General features: G+C 40.3%; 1 protein-coding gene across 1 annotated transcript in view; it reads left to right on the top strand.

Moving 5' to 3' along the window:
- Positions 1-297: 297 nt before the first annotated feature.
- Positions 298-15,718, top strand: part of GALNT18 (polypeptide N-acetylgalactosaminyltransferase 18) — a 225,186-nt gene continuing 209,765 nt past the window's right edge. The window contains exon 1 of the mRNA XM_085063108.1: positions 298-373. Within this exon, the coding sequence (XP_084919234.1) occupies positions 313-373 (61 nt within the window). The 5' untranslated portion in view covers positions 298-312. The remainder of the gene's footprint in view (positions 374-15,718) is intronic.

Genomic DNA, 15,718 nt, shown 5'->3' on the forward strand with positions numbered 1-15,718 from the left:
ATGGGGTGTTCAGACCTCTGGCCTCAGCAACTACCCTTGAGAAGGCACCACGTTATTAGCCAACTTTATCTTTGCCTTGCCTGCCCTTGCAGTGGGCAAATTGCGAGCTTCGGTCCTGCTGGGAGCCATCCAGCAAATTGGCAGCACCTGTGGCCACTGATTGCCCTCAGCTGGGCAAGGGCTGAGCCCACCTGGCCAGAACCTTCTGGAAGGAACGAGAGCTCAGTTGCTGCTTGGTTTTGCTCCAAGAAGGAAGCTTGAGAAAATGTCCTGTGGAGGTGCTGCTTTGAGGGATGTTTTTGACCCGGGACGATGGAGCCTCAGGTGATTTCAAAAGGGGAGAAAGCGGCTGCACCACCCGGGGAAGTTGCTGGTAGGTGATGAGGGAAAATTATGTGGGAGGTGATATCAACCTTAATCCCGGGAGGGGAGTTTTGCTTTTGAATGTTGGTTCTGCGTTTGCAGCCAGGATTTTCCCGTGTGCGATGGGCGAAGGGCAGCGAGGGGAGGCTTCTTCCTTCCGGCAAAGCGGGCTGGGCCGCAAGGTGGAGCCGCGGCCGCGCTCCTGCCTCGGGCTCCTGTCTTTAATTCCCCGGGTGTTTTTCCCCTGGAGCTGTAAGCGTGCTGCTTTGGGAGGGATTGACAACGTCAGTGCTTCGTTTCCTCCGAGCGCTGAAAAGCCCTGGCTCGCAGCTTCAAAGCAAAGCTTTCCTTTGTGTTGTTTGTCCTTCCACAAGGACGTGGTAATATCAGCGTGCCCAGGGTGGTTTTTGGAGTATCCTGAATTTGTGTGGTGGTAGTACAGGGGGAAAAGCATTTCCTGGAGGACAAAAGAACATCTATCCTGTGTACTTTTTGTTCTTGAACAAGCTTAGGAGAGAAGAAAGATGTGGAAGGGGAGGCTTTCCCCAAACCCCTTTTCTTTTTCTCCCAAGAAAGCAAAGAAACCCTGAGTGCCCAGTTGGAATCAGTGGTTCAGCATAAGCAGGAATCCTATAGGGAATTTGGCTTCACTCAGTCTGCCAAGGGCACTAAACCCAAGGAGTTCAGTCTTTCTCCTCTTTGTTAATGTAGCTATGACCTAAAAGGCAAAATAATGCACCATAGTCTTTGTGAGGAAACTTGCTCCCCAACGTAGGGACCCACAAGCAGAGTGGCAACAAGGTTATGAAGTTACTGCATCTGAAGTACAACCAACTTCAGGGCTGAATGGTAGGGCTGGGAAGATGTGAGGAGTTCTTTTAAGCCTGGTAGGAGTAACTGGTCTAAAGTGAGAATAGCTTAAAAACAAAACAAAAAAATTCCTCAGTTATGACTGCCAGAGGAACACCTTGAGCTGCTTTCTGATGTGAGGAGAATGTTGAAAACTGCAGCTAGCTAATAATGTCCAATCAATTTTTGAGAATAGTCTGAGTTGCTGTGTCTGAACCAAGTTTCCTGGATCTCTGGAGAATCTGATTTCAACTCTAAAGCCTTATTTTGAGAATTAACTCAACATTTCAAAACAAGCTGTTGGAATTTCAGTGGTGCTGCAATTTGCCATCTGCTATTTTTCTAATTCTAGCTTATGCTCAGATAAATTTGGCTCATTTTCACAAAAGTATGTTCTAGGACTTGCATGTTCTAGCACTGCGTGATCCTCTTGGGTTTATTTGTGGGTTGCGTGGGTACCTGGGGATGGAGGCTCGGAACTGGAAAGGTTTCAGACGTCTGCTCTTAACCTTCCCTTTTTTTCAAATTTAAGAAATGGTTCTAAACAACCCTTGGTTTATTATTCTGAAAGGAAAGTGGGAGGAGGGTCAGTCATTGTAGTCTCTGCTTGATTTGGTGGAGTTTTTGGTGATTTGACTTCCAGAAAGAGTACTCTTCTATCACTAACACACTGCTCTGAATAAAAGATATGTTCAGGGTTTTCTTTCTCTCTCCTTTTTTAGATGATGTTGCTGTTATGAAAGCATGAGCTTCATAACTGATGGGCAGATTTCCAAAATGTGTGAGGGCTTAGCAAGGTTAACATTCCAGAGGAATAACAATATGAAGCATGTTTCAATTCTGGTTAACCTAGCAGTTGTCAAGGGCTGGTCCTTCTCTACATTCCAGGCTACTGTAATAATTTCCTGTGTTTCTGGGACATTTGCACATACCATCTTTTAAGCATGTTTTCCAGTTACTGTATCCAATTATATATAGGCTGATGTTCTAATGGTTGAGCTGAAGTTTCACATGAAGTAGAAGGATATTTGGTTCAGAGCTCTTCCCTGCTGTGTTATATCCAGTCCTTTGGCACCTGGGTCCAAGTGACTCCTGTTCCTGTCTTTTGGATCACCTACTCTTAGTGTAACTTAATTCTATCATGGTGTTACCTGCACTTTACCAGAGAGAGCTTCATGAAATGCTGCATGAAGGACACACTTTTATTCTTTTATGGGCAGAACACCTAATCCTGTTTCCAGTCACACAGTTAATGTACTTTGGGCTGCCTGGGAACAGAATCACAGCCATGAGAGAGCCAGGAAAAGAGTTGTGTTCCTACTGTTGTACTATTAAACACTAGGTGCATTATATGGGAAGGCTATTAATAGTTAAAAAGCAATTTAAGAGCAAAATTTGTTGCACAATGAAGCAAAACAAACATGTTTTCTTCCTCCCCTTCACAAAACCAAAGCTGGCTATCTGGAGACCTCTAAAATGAGCTGGTATTAGCAAGTTTCTTGAAGAAAAATTAAATGTGGGGTAACTAATAGAATTTATTGAAACTTGGGAAATTATATTGCCTGTTTCCAAGCACAGCAAGGTGTAATATTCCATGAGAGAGCACTAAAATCACTTGACTGTTACAGGCTTGTGTGATAAATGTACATCATGAGTGCACTTCTTGTCTTGCTGCAAAGCCAGAGCTGACTCTACCTGCAAACCCAGACATTTTCACACCTGAAAAGGTCAGCCATTAGCTTCATTTGTAAGGCAGCACCTGAGATTTCTGTGTGATTTATACCCACTGAGGGGGGGAGCTTGTTTTCCTCATGGTAGAACATGAGGAAGAAGCCACATTCCAGAGCAGCCCTGTCTGCACAGTTCCACAGAAGCTGAGCTCTTCAGTGCTATGGCTTTTTCTGCTGCTCAGCACCACATAGTCTCACCCTCTCCTGTGCATTGGCTCCAGTGTGTGGTCAATTCAGAGCTGAACTGCCTGCCAGGAATACTCTTGATCTCACTCCTTGTTGGGTTAGACAGGTGCCAGCTCTAGAAAAAGAGCTGGCAGGCATAGCCTGAGATAGGGAGCTCCTGCATTCAGCCCCTGTGTCTGCCCTAGACATTGCCCTCTGAACAAGGGATAATCAGACGAAAATGGAAGAGAGGTGCTCAGTCAGGGGTGCCTTCTGACTGTCTTCTTACAGACCCAGAGGCGTCAAATGGTGGAAGGTTGGGAGAAAGAAACAGAACCAAGGAGGAAAACCACTTTGTGCACATTCCTTGGCTCATTTGTCAAAGTTTGGGGCTTGTCTACCTTCCAGGTTGCTTTAACAATTCTCTGTATTTCTGGGAGATTCACTCAGGGCTGTAAGACACCAGAGCACCACCTTTGACTTGGGAATTTAGCCTACTGTAAATCTCTGGAGGCTGGAAGAATATTTTGGAGAAAGAAAACCTTTGCTGTATGTTCCATGCAGGCTCTCTATGGGCTATTTGCTGTTGGCTGCTGTAGAGGACAGGTACTAAGTCAAACGAAGCCTTGCTGAGACACTGTGTTAAACACTCAGGGAAGGAGTCAGACTCCCAGGAGTTCCACTGCCCTGCTCAGAGACAGTCTCCTGGTACAATGCAAGGAGCTCCTTTTGTGCCATGCTGCAGTTAACACCTGCTGGGCTTTAATCCTCTGAAGTGCTGAGTGTGCTTTACCCTGGGATAGGTAACCTCTCTAGTTCAGGCATCTCAAATAAAGGAGGTGGCTGCAGGTGCTGCAAAGGAAACTTGGCTATGAGAAGGAAATGGATTCAGTATATGCTTCTCCCCCCCACCCCAACAAAAAAATTCCTCATTTTTTTGTGGTTCATATGTAACACAGTGCCTGTGCTTTAAATATGGATGAGCTCACAGGCATATGTGTGACCTCTGTGGGGTCACATAAAGCATAACTTTGAAGTGTACATCTCAACACTACTCAGTACCCGAATGTAATGGTGCAAAACCTGAAAACTTTGAGATAAATGAGAATAGCAGCCTGCCAAATGTTATTCAGTTGTGCTCTTTGGCAGGGTGATTTCTTTAGGTGTTGACCTGTCAGCAGCTATTTTGAAAGAAGCCAAGATTTTGATTAGTAAATGCAAGGAAGACCTAATATTTGCAGTCAGCAGAAGATTTTCAGTGTCAGGCTACTGAGGAGCAAAGATTTCAGTGCTATTTATATTCCTTTTCAGCTATGAATTTTCAAGTACTTTGCATCATTTTAGTCCAAGTATTGAGAGACGTTGAGTATTTTCAACTACCAGTGAAGTCACAAGGATGTGAGGTCAAATCTCACTTAATGAGCTGAGCTCATAAGGTCAGCCCTATCCTGACTCTTTAAAGAAATTTTACTGAAACACAGTAATGTTATTTTAGTCCTCATCTTCTCCCCATATTTGTTAAAAAGACTGCCTAAGCAGAGAAAATCTGTAGAGGTATTAGGCAAATGGGAATGGTTATTCAAGAGTGGTTATTGTAGCATTGTCTTGGACACCAGCATGGTCTGGATTAGCATAGTTGGGTTGTGATTAATGGCCTTATCAAAACTCAGAAAAATTACAGAAGTTACACAAAGGAATGCAATATCTGCTACCAGCACAGAACTTAATAACGAGGCAAAGCATGAAACCGTTTGATGCCATTAATAAAATCTATCATGGGATCCAGGAAAGTATTTGCAATTGCATCAGTCCTTGAGAAAAAGGCAGACAAGACAGCTGTGGTGATGGAAAAGATAATACATTAAAGAGAAATTAACATATCTTTGGGGATCTTTTTAGCAGGAGGTGAAGGGAAGCTTTTCTTCATTAAGGGAAACTGCAGTTGTCTGAAAGAATGGAGAAACATCATGGATAGAAATCTTCACTATTAGAGCAAGCATTCTTAAAGTGGACCCCCTTAGAGGTGCCTTGGTGTTTTATGTAACCAGAGCTATTTCTTCAAGGGGAAGCTTCAGCTGCAGTTGTGTTTTTACCTTTGTGTCAGCTAATGAGTCCTTCTGCAGAATGCACCCACTGTTTCTCTCATCTGTTGCAGCTAATGAGAGCAATGAAATTGCAGTGAGTGTTGAGGTTCTTAGTTTTAGCTAAGATGTAATGTAAAACTTAGCAAATCTTCAGAACTTGGAGTTACTGTGTTCTTCTCTTTCCTAAATTCTTGTCTGGCTTTGCCTTTGCTCAGGCATGAAACCTGCATGTCTTGTGGCCTGTTCATTTTGTGTTGGCTTCATCCCCCTAAAAGACGGGGATGTTTTTATCTTTGTACACTCCTGTGAAATAGAAGATAATAGTTTCGAGTCATCAGGTCAAGTCATGAGGCACAAGATAAAAACACTACATCTAGGAATAGCCTAAGATCCTCTCTGGAAGGTGACTTTGTATCCTGTTGCTTTACAATTCAGAGGAGCAGCTGAGGGAGCTGGAGTTATTTAGTCTGGAGAAAAGGAGGCTCAAGGGAGGCCTTATCACCCTCTACAGCAGAATGTGGCCAGGTGGAACTCAGTCTCTCCTCTGAGGTAACAGTTGCCAGGATGAGAGGAAATAGCCTCAAGTTATACCAGAGAAAGTTTAGATTGGATATTATGAAAAATTTCTTCAAAGAAGGGGTTGTCAGGCAGGCTGCCCAGGAAAGTGGTGGGATCACCATCCCTGGAAGTTCTCAAACAATATGTGGATGTGCACCTGTTGAACATGGCAGTGCTGAGTTAACAGCTGGGCCTAATCATCATTGAGGTCTTTTTCAACCTTAACTATTCTATGATGCTACACAATCACCAAATAACTTGTGCTCAAACTTGAAGAGAAGGAATTCCATGCTGCCAGTGGCATTTGCTCACTTGAAATCTGGCACAAAACAGAGGCAGGCGTTGCAGAAAAGTTTAGAGTTGAAAGAAGCAGGAAAGTCTGCATTATGCAAGATATCTACAGATTTTTGACCATTGAATGCTGGTCCAAAATACTGAGCATGGACAAAATTCTGGGATTCCCTGTGAGAGGTTCCTGCATTTGCCCAAGTTCTTAGTAAACTGCTCACCATCTCTGTTAGTGCTGCTGACATTGATGGTCACCAGGCATTGGAGGAAGTCTCAGTCTCACAGTTCTGGGTGTTGATGAGATCATCTTGATCAGGCTCAGAGGAAGAGCAAAGGTCAAATTCCAGGTTTTTCTTTTGTCAGCAAGTTGGAGATACTCTGTCCTTCCTAACCCTCTAAACTGGCACTTAAACATCTAGTTCTTATTAATGAGGAGATATTTTCACTGCTGTAGCTGAATGACTTAAAATAATTGAGAGCTCACTGGGCATATGGCCAAAGCTGTAAGCTAGAAAAATCAAATCATTTATGGATTTTTCTCCTTTTTCAGCCTACTTGAGCCACCTACTGATGGAAGGCTTGGAGGTCACAGGTTGTCATAAAGCTGAATGTGAGATTATTTTAGATGAATCTCATTGAGTGGGCTTAGATTCATATAAGATTGAGGTATATTCGTTTACCACAGCTAAGCTCATCTTTCTACAGGACTTTCTCAGCTCACCTTTCTTTTTTTCTGCTTTCAAATTTCTGTCAGTCTGAACCATCCAGTTGCAGAGGACTTGCAGAAGGACCCCTCCAATGGTCCTTTGTATTTTAAACAAGTACTCTCCAAATGTGGTAGCAGTCAAGCATGCTCTCAGGGTGTTGGCTACATCTGTTACTTGCTTCTTGACATGTTTCTTCAACTGTGACCCATTCACTGGCTTCCAAGATGCTTGCCAAAAAACCAAACCTGCCAGGTGCTTCTCATTTCCTGAAGAATGCACATTAACTGCCTGTGACAGGGTTTATTTCACTGCATGTGTGAAGGAGGTGCATCTGTCTGGTGGTAACTGTGATAACTGATGATAACTCCAGCCAGGGAAGCCTTGCACCTCCTTTGCCCTGGCTGGAGAAGATCTCTGCAGCCAGGAGTTGCTTCTAGCTGGGGTGGTGAGTGATACCAGGGTTGCTCCAACTCTTACACCATTAGCACAAGGAGGAGCAGAGGATGGGAGCTGTGTGCTGACCTAAAAAGGAAATGCATGGATGTTCTCAGTTGATTTTCTGGCTCTGCTGTAAGTGTGGGTTTAGTGCTTTTTTTAGCATGGCACCGTTCTTGGGCACTGTTAAACACAGCGCATATGCCCGTCAGCAGAATTCTAGTTTGTTCCCTTTCAATCCTCCTGATTATTTTTCAGGAGGTTATTAAAAAAAAATCTGAAAGGAAAACACACCTGCTAGGTGAAGACAGATTATTCAAGTGTCAGGAGAAAACCTCCTCCATATGCACTGTAATAAAAGCAAAGACTTAAAATAGACTTCCGTGACTTGCATAATAATTGGAACACAATTTACTATGGAGACAGCATCAATGTAACTAAGGAAACTTTCCTGTCTGATGGTGGAGGATGAGGAAATGGTATATCAAAGTGCTTCAATCACTGCTCTAAAACTATAATCTGTGTCAGTCAGATTGAGAACACATTATGTGTTCTTTTGCACCATCTGCCCAACGATCAATTGAACGTAGTCTGAAAGTGATGGAAAAGCAGCCCTCAGTAACTTGAGAATATGACACTTATCATATTTAATACCTACTGAAGAAAATGCCTGTTAATAAAAGGGTGCACTAAAATAATAATGGAGAATTTCTTTGGGTTTCTGTCTTCATTTTTTTTTGTATAAAAGTGTCAGTGAAATGCTACCATCTTGCTTGTCGATGTGTAATTGTCTTTTAATGAATGGCTGCTAAGTAGTTACTTTTTTCACATTTACTGGTTTCAAAGACAAAACCTTTTGATGAGACTTTCCCAGCCTGGAGGAAGTGACACTGTTTCACTGTCTTTAATTGTGGATGCATCTTAGATTCATCCTGTGCTTAGGTGAACCTATCCTATCCTATCCTAATCCTAATCCTATCCTAATCCTATCCACTGGCATTTGCTTAGGCTCACCACTGTGAGCTCATTGTGTGTTCCCTGATGATGAGTGAATGCATGCATTGTGCTCAGTCATTACCATATCATGATGCCAAAACCAGATTAATTTGGAGTGTGAGAGGGAAAGGTGAGGGAGCAGTCTGTGTGATTTTTCCATTTGTCAGCTAGGGCTGTCTTGCTAAGAGTTCAAGTTGCCTGAAACCTTCTTTGTGAAGCAATAGCAAAACGTGACAGAGATGGTTCTTGTGGTTGGAAGTCTTTGGGAAAGAAGAGGCATGTCCCATCTCTTGCCTTTCTGAAGACTGGTGTGGTGACATCCTCTTGATGACAAAAGGCAGGCACAGACATTGCTCTGAACTCTGAATGGGGTTTTTTCCATCTTATTTCAGAGGGTAAATTCCAAATTTTTTACATAGATTAGGTTTTGGTTGGTAGTTTCAGATATGAAAACCAAGTCTTGATGGCTAGACTCAGATCCCCTTAGATCCATAAACACAAAATCACATTCTAGAGGCCAGGGAAGGTGTGCTGTTCTATCCTATTATTGTGTGCTAGGAAGGTGTTTCAAAGACTTCTTCTATTAACATTTACAGAAGAGAAGTAATTTTTTTTTCTAAAATCTTAATAAGATGACAACACTTACCAGTCAAATTCTAAAATTATTTTAATGAGACCTTGGACAAATATACCACATGGTGATCAGTAAATTTACAAATCCCTCACCAAGACTAGTAGAGTGCAAGTCACAGAAGCCTGTGCTGAGCACACAGATGTTAACTGGAGCCACTGAAGTGCTCCTCTGCACAATGGGAAATTTTCTCTTGGAGAAAAGTCCCTTTTCAATTTTTGCTTCTGTTACAGGTCATCTCCATATTACAGTGACTTCATATTGTGGAGAAAAAGACAGTCTGTTTTTTTGGTTATTTTTTTGTCCTGTGAACCTGACATTCTTAACAGTCTTGTTTTGCCTATGATGCCTGTCAAAAATGAACTGTAGAGGGGAGGGAGGAGTCTTGCAATCAGTACTGAGAGAAATCTAACTTGTGTGAAATGTAATCTGAGTGACATGTTCACCTTACTATTTCTTTTAAATAAGAAGGGTAAAGATTCTCTTGCAAGCAAAGAAAACTAAGTTAAGCTCTGCTGGTTTGTCAGCCAGGATCAGTCCTTACCACGTGCATGAAGCTAGTCCAGGGAATGAAGAGCTGGATATTCCATATCCTTTGGGTCTGTACTACAGTGTGAGTGCTCAAAACACAATTATCCTCTGTGGCAGCCAAAAGTCAAAATGATTGCATTGTTGCCGGAACATGTAGAATACCAAATACAATGAAAGATCAGAGAAGCTCCTTTTCATTTTGTGACTTAAACTCCTAAAGTTCTGTAAGTTCTCGTTTTTTTCACTTGAGGGGGAGTAATAGCCATGGAAGGTGTACATTTGTGTCACAAAAGAAAGATTGAAATCGTGACTCTCTTACCTTTTTATGTCCTATCTATGACGTTAAAGGCTTGAGCTAAAAGGGCATTTCACTAAAATGGGTTCTCGGGGTTTCTGAGCAATCTCAGGTTTAACAATACTGCAGCTGTCTAACTATCAGACAATCCTATTAGTCTTAAATAAGCAAACTTTCTACTTCCAGCTGTAACTAGGAGAGAAAAGTAGCAGTGTTTCCAGCCAGTGCACATGGATTTCATGTTTTCGTGTGATCAGTGGAACTGCCCTCTGGGAAAGATAAATCTTTACCTTTTTGAACTATCTCATAACCAGGGAGGACAAACAATTCCTGAATAGTACTTTTGCAGCTTAGCGATTGCAGAATCCCCTCCTTCATACTTGAGCTGTCAGCTAACTATGTCTGAAATTTTTTTTCTTTAATGGATGCAGTAAAATTTGCTGTCCATTAAGTTTCTTTATGAATGAACTCTGCCTCACTGGAAGAAAAATGTGTAAATATACACCCCCTAATTTACAGTTTTGCCAAATCTTTCATGTTCCAACCCAGCCAGCTTTGGCCAGCTAATGAAATCATTGGTCTCTGATGCAGATTGAAAGAAAGCAGTGTAGTGAAATGTAAAAGCAAAGCTCAGTTGCAGTGATGCATGAATTAGTGGTGTTAAGCCTCCTTTAGCCTCCATCTGTGTTCTCTTTCAGCTCTGCTAGATATTTATCTAGCAGGAAGGGGAAAAAGAAAAGAAATGGAGCAGCTTTTGGTAATGACATCTAGCAAGATTTCAGTCAGGGTTCTAGATTTCTCCTGCCAGTGGCACAAGTTACAATGTGACATTTGTGTCAAACTCAGTGGTTCTCCCACCTAATAAATTAAAATAGAGAGATAATTGCAGTTGCAGAATTTGAGAAGCTTTCCCTGTTTGTTTGGTTTTTTTGGTTTTTTTAAATTATTTGTCTTCACTTAGCATGGTATTTCACTACAGTTAGGTTTTATCTGATTTAGCTGCCTAACGAGCTTGTTAAAACTTGTAAAACATTGCAGGAATTCTTAATGGTGATGGTGGAGAAAGTGGACAATGGGAATGAGAGAGAGGAGGATTTTAAGGGAAACCCTCACGTTTTTGAAGGGCAACTGAAAAAAACTTTTAAGCATGATATTTTCTTTTGCCAATTCTAAAAATTTGATATGATTTTAGGTGTCAGAACTCTCTTTTCTATAAAGTTAAATGTTAATCACCTAACATTTAACAGTACTGCTGGAACATATATTAATCTGGTTTGGAGTATCATTCTTGTAATAAGTGTATTACAGTCGAAGATTTACTTATGTAACAGGAAATGGTCAATTTCATGGTCTAGTATGTACATAAGGCTAACATGGCTGCATCAGACAAAAGAATTGGTGCTTAAAGAGCCTTACCTTCTCTCCCTATTATTCCACTTTGTTTTGAAAATTATGTGCCTGGTGGCATTGATGGCTTTTGTATATTTCCCTACTGCACCATCAAACTTCAGTGTCCCTAAATTCTAATCGAAAACCTGGGGAAGCTTTGCCTTTTTTTTTTTTTTTTGATTTCTTCTTACCTTCTGAAGGAACACCTGCTGTCTCAGGTGGCCCCTTTCAAGGATTGGAGTGGCTGTATTGTTATAAGAGGATTCATAATTCAACGCATTGTCCAAGAAACAAAGCAAGGAAATACAAGATGTGTTCAACTTTGTAGTGTTCTCCAACAGTGCAAGAACTTTCTATCCGATCTGATAGGAAAGACTCTCTCTTTTTAGTTCATGGATGGATATGAATTGTGTGATACCATACATCTTGATTTAAGGTATTTTTTAAATCTCTCTTAAAGGCAGAAAGTTTCAGTTATTTTCTAAAAGCTTAGGTTTTGAGCTACAGGAAAGAGTGGGCAGTTTTCACCTTTCTAACAGTGTTGTTTAGTTTTGTTTTTAAAAGCTTGATAGATGTACTAGAGTTTCAGAAAATCTTGTTAATGGACTACAGGGTTGTGAACCTGCTATTGGATTAATTTTTTTCTAAATTAGTCCACAGATTCTTTCTTTTTTAGTACAAGCAAATATGTTTTTTGACTGGTTTCTTTTTGTTTCATTCTAAGAATATTAGGAGTTTAGAAGTAGCACAACATTAAAAGTTTGACATCGCTAGAAAGAACTGTAAGTTACAATGGTAATCAAATAACTTATTGATTTTTCTTTAAATAAAAATGTCTCTTTCTACAAAAAAAAAGCCTCTCTGTGCAAAAGCTTGCAGGGGAGGGGAAACACATCTAGTTTTTAGGCAAAGGATTTAAAGTGAGATTTGAGACTGCTTTTCGTCTTTGTTGAATGGCAAGAAATGAATATTTCTCAATGAGTTTTTAATTGCATTTGTGCTGATGTTGCCTAACGGTAGTGGTTTTTAAGGAAATAATGAATTTATTTTAGTCATATTTTTGTGTCTATGTTTTCTTTAAAAACCTGATTTGTATAAATTAGTATCTTCTTTATGGTAGAGATGGATTAGTTTGGAATATTTTCTGCTCCCTATTGTGCAAATATTCCCCAGCCTTTGACCACCAATTGATGTTTTGTCTCAGTGTGACAGTGCTGGAGATGAAATGTGTATCTGTGAAACAATGGAAGCTGTTTCACTGCACATACCCTCACTGCAGAGAAGAAAGAATCTTCTTTCTTGCTGCTGGATTGATGTGTGTTGCCTCATTTAAACAAAACAAAAATAATGAAGCAGTGCTGGAATTGTAGAGATATTCCTGAGCTCTTTGACCAGACACACTGAAGTGGAAAATATGCTTTAATGAAGGAAGCTGGTGGCACTTTGCTTTTACTCCTCCTTTTGTGTTTGGCACAGCCATCAAGTTATTTTGCTTAAAGAAAATAACAAAAACAACCCTCCCCCCCCCCCCAATCAAGGAAAGTTACTTCCCATAAATCTCAAGAACACAAAAAAACAAAAAAGAAAAAAAAAATTAAAAATTAGTTCAGGAGGACTTGCTCAGTTTTTAAAATAATTTTCTTAGGGGCTTGGCATTTATTTCGCCCTTGAAGATTTAAGGATATTTAAGTTCTCTGTTCAGGCCTTGTGAAAAGGACCTTGAAATTGAACTTCCAAGATGGCACATGATGTCAATTTTACTTTTCTGAAAAATACAACAAATCTAAGTTGCTAAGACTATAAAAGAATATTGCCTATTTCATGAGTTCTTCTTTTTGCCACAAACTGGCCATAAAACATGTTCCTGACCAGATGTCCAGTTACAAAACACCAAACTCAGCTTATTGCTGTATGCTGAGTGTTTCAAATGCCATTTGATTATCAGAATGTGTCAGAGTGCACTTACAAGCATGAAAACCTCTGCTGAGAAAAATGAGCAATGATGAGCTTGTGTTTGCAGAGCAATCAGGAGATCCTATTTAATGAAAATACCAATGGTAATAACTCCCAAATGATGCTTACCTGTTTTTTCTATAATCAAAAAAGGCAACTAGAATTATTACTGCTCTTAACAGCTAGCAGTGTGTTCTGCAGGCTGGCATCACTGAGTTCTGCAGATATTTCACAGAAATATTGTTTGACTGATGAATCATCCTCAGAATACAGAATTGTAATGAAATAGTGCTTGGCATATGATAGATAAATCTAAGTTAAAACTGGTGGAAATGGTTTGAGCTGGGGGAAGAATTACATTGAAACGTGATTTGGGTTTTGGGTTTTTTTTTCCCAAGTCTTTTACAGCAAGATGCAAAATAAATTAATATCACCAGAAAATAAACACCAGGTTAAGTACTTCTCTTTAATCCTTCCAGTGGTCCTTCCCTTGAGAGTAAAAACCAAAGCACAGAGTTTTATTTTGTGCCACAGGTGAACACTTAATACTAAATATACCATTTTTATTGTGCCTTGTTTTTTCCCTTTGTTTACAGGTTGAGTTGTTTTTCTGTCTTTCCCCATAATCCTCCACCTTCAGTCTACTCTTTGCTCTCTAAATTTCACTGCTAAAGGTTAAAATATAGTTTTTATAGATTGTTTACCGTGCAAATCAGTATGTGCATCCTGGTTCTGTGTCATCTTTTTCCTGGGAGACTTCATATGACAAGTCCAGATGCAGGAGGAGGACTTCACAAAAACTGAGAGTTAAATTCTCAGAGTTAAAAACTTTACTTCTGAAACATTTGCAGTAGAACCTTTCTAACACCCTGGTGAAAGAAACTGAAGCTTGTTGAGGCAGGCCCTGTGGGGGGAAAGCGTGAGGTTGTTGTAAATAACATGAGCCTTGGGCAGAATTTCTGTTGCTAAAATAACTGTATTATTTACAATCTACAGAAAAACAGTGTCTGCTGCCATTTTCACACTTTACAAATGGTCTATATTGCACTTTTTTTATCAACAGCTAGGTAGAAACACCGTCCAAGTGATGTTTAGTGAAATTTGTGTTTAGCACAGTGCTGTTCATAGATGTCAGACTGCAGTTGCCTGAAGATATATGTCAGCTACAATATTCTGTTGATGGTTGAAGATTTCATCTCTTCTAGTCTGAATGTTTTTGGCAAGAAGCCATTGGAATGTAATCCCATAGAGGAAATTATCTAACAAAACCAAGGCCATAAAACTGGATAGTTGAAAACATGGAACTGACATGTTCTAAGATGTGGGACGATTTAAACAGATTGCACCTTGCTTTTAAATCCATACAAGCTTGTAACTTTCTTGAGCTGTGTGGGTTGGCAAACACAAGCAACAGCAGCCTTCAGTGTCAGGGTGCCACGTCAGTGGCTGAAAAATATTTGCTTAGATATCCTCCACGATTTTATGATTAGTAGTTGGCAGGCTATGGAACTCCAAAACTGCTATTTAATTTGTTAAAGGTGTAGTAATCTGAGGAAATAAACCAATATCTCTTATGGGGACTATTTTGAGGTGACGAAAATTTAAAAAAATAGAGGTTTAAAAAAAATCTCTGAAACTCCTATACCTTTTTCTGTTGTGGACTGATGTTTTCTGATACCATCTTCTGGTTAGTATTACACACCTACTGCATAAATTAGGACTTCTGAATATCTTTTATTAATGAAATTTCTGTAGTAAAGCCACCCTGCAGTTGACTTTATTATTTAAACATGTGGTGTTTGGTATTTCAAGAACAGCAGGGATTCCAAAAGTTTCTTGAGCTCACACTTTTTGTTCTAGACTTCAGGATCCAGTCATGTTTTTAGGAAGTTTTCTGTGGGGCAGACAAGACTGTTCCAGCAATTATAGAGCAAGCAGCATAAAGAACAAGAGGGTAAACTGGAATATCTATACAGGGCAGTCCAGCTGCTTGTTTCTTTAGATGATCTTGAAGCGTTGCTCGTTGGTGGTTACTTATTCTGTGTGTGAACATGCTGCGAGTTGAACTTAGAGAGGCAAATAGAAATTCATGCCCTTTCCTGTGTTGAGCTGCATGCAAGTAGGTGATTTTATAAAAAAGAAATATTTTTCTCAGTGTGCAAGCTACTGAAGACCAGCAAAGGAATAAGCAACTTGATATTCTGACATCCGGTATGAGTTTGGCAATGAACAAACGGGTAGCAATAATGACAATGTGAGTCCTGTTTATTTCTGCACTTGACTAGAAAAGACAATACAAGGAAGGGTGAAACCACTTCAGCTTATCTAAAAAAAACTGAATTCTCACTTGCAGTCGTCCTGTCAAAAAAAGTCTTGGCATTTTTGTAACCTCGTCATGTGATCATGTGAGTGAAAGCTGTGGGTTAGTGAACCGCTAGGTACCTGTTAGAAAATGAATTTTGTAGCTTTTATTTGGCCTAAAGAAGCTGTGGATTGTGTCTATGTGTTGTGCTGATAAAAATTCAAGCTGTAAATTAAGCTGTAAATAACATTCCGAGTGGAGCCTAGACCTGGCTGTATGTGAAACCGGGTTTAGACTGGAAATCTTCCCAATTATGTAACAGCCTTTTGTTTCTACCCCTTGTGCCCCCAACCCACAGAGATACAATGAAACTGTTTCTTCCTTGCTTCAGATAACTCACTTTCACCTCAGGCTGGCATCCAGAGTTTTTGCAGAGCTGTGA

This window comes from Lichenostomus cassidix, chromosome 5, assembly GCF_008360975.1.
Source record: "Lichenostomus cassidix isolate B80296 chromosome 5, HeHo_3.0, whole genome shotgun sequence".
NCBI lineage: Eukaryota > Metazoa > Chordata > Aves > Passeriformes > Meliphagidae > Lichenostomus > Lichenostomus cassidix.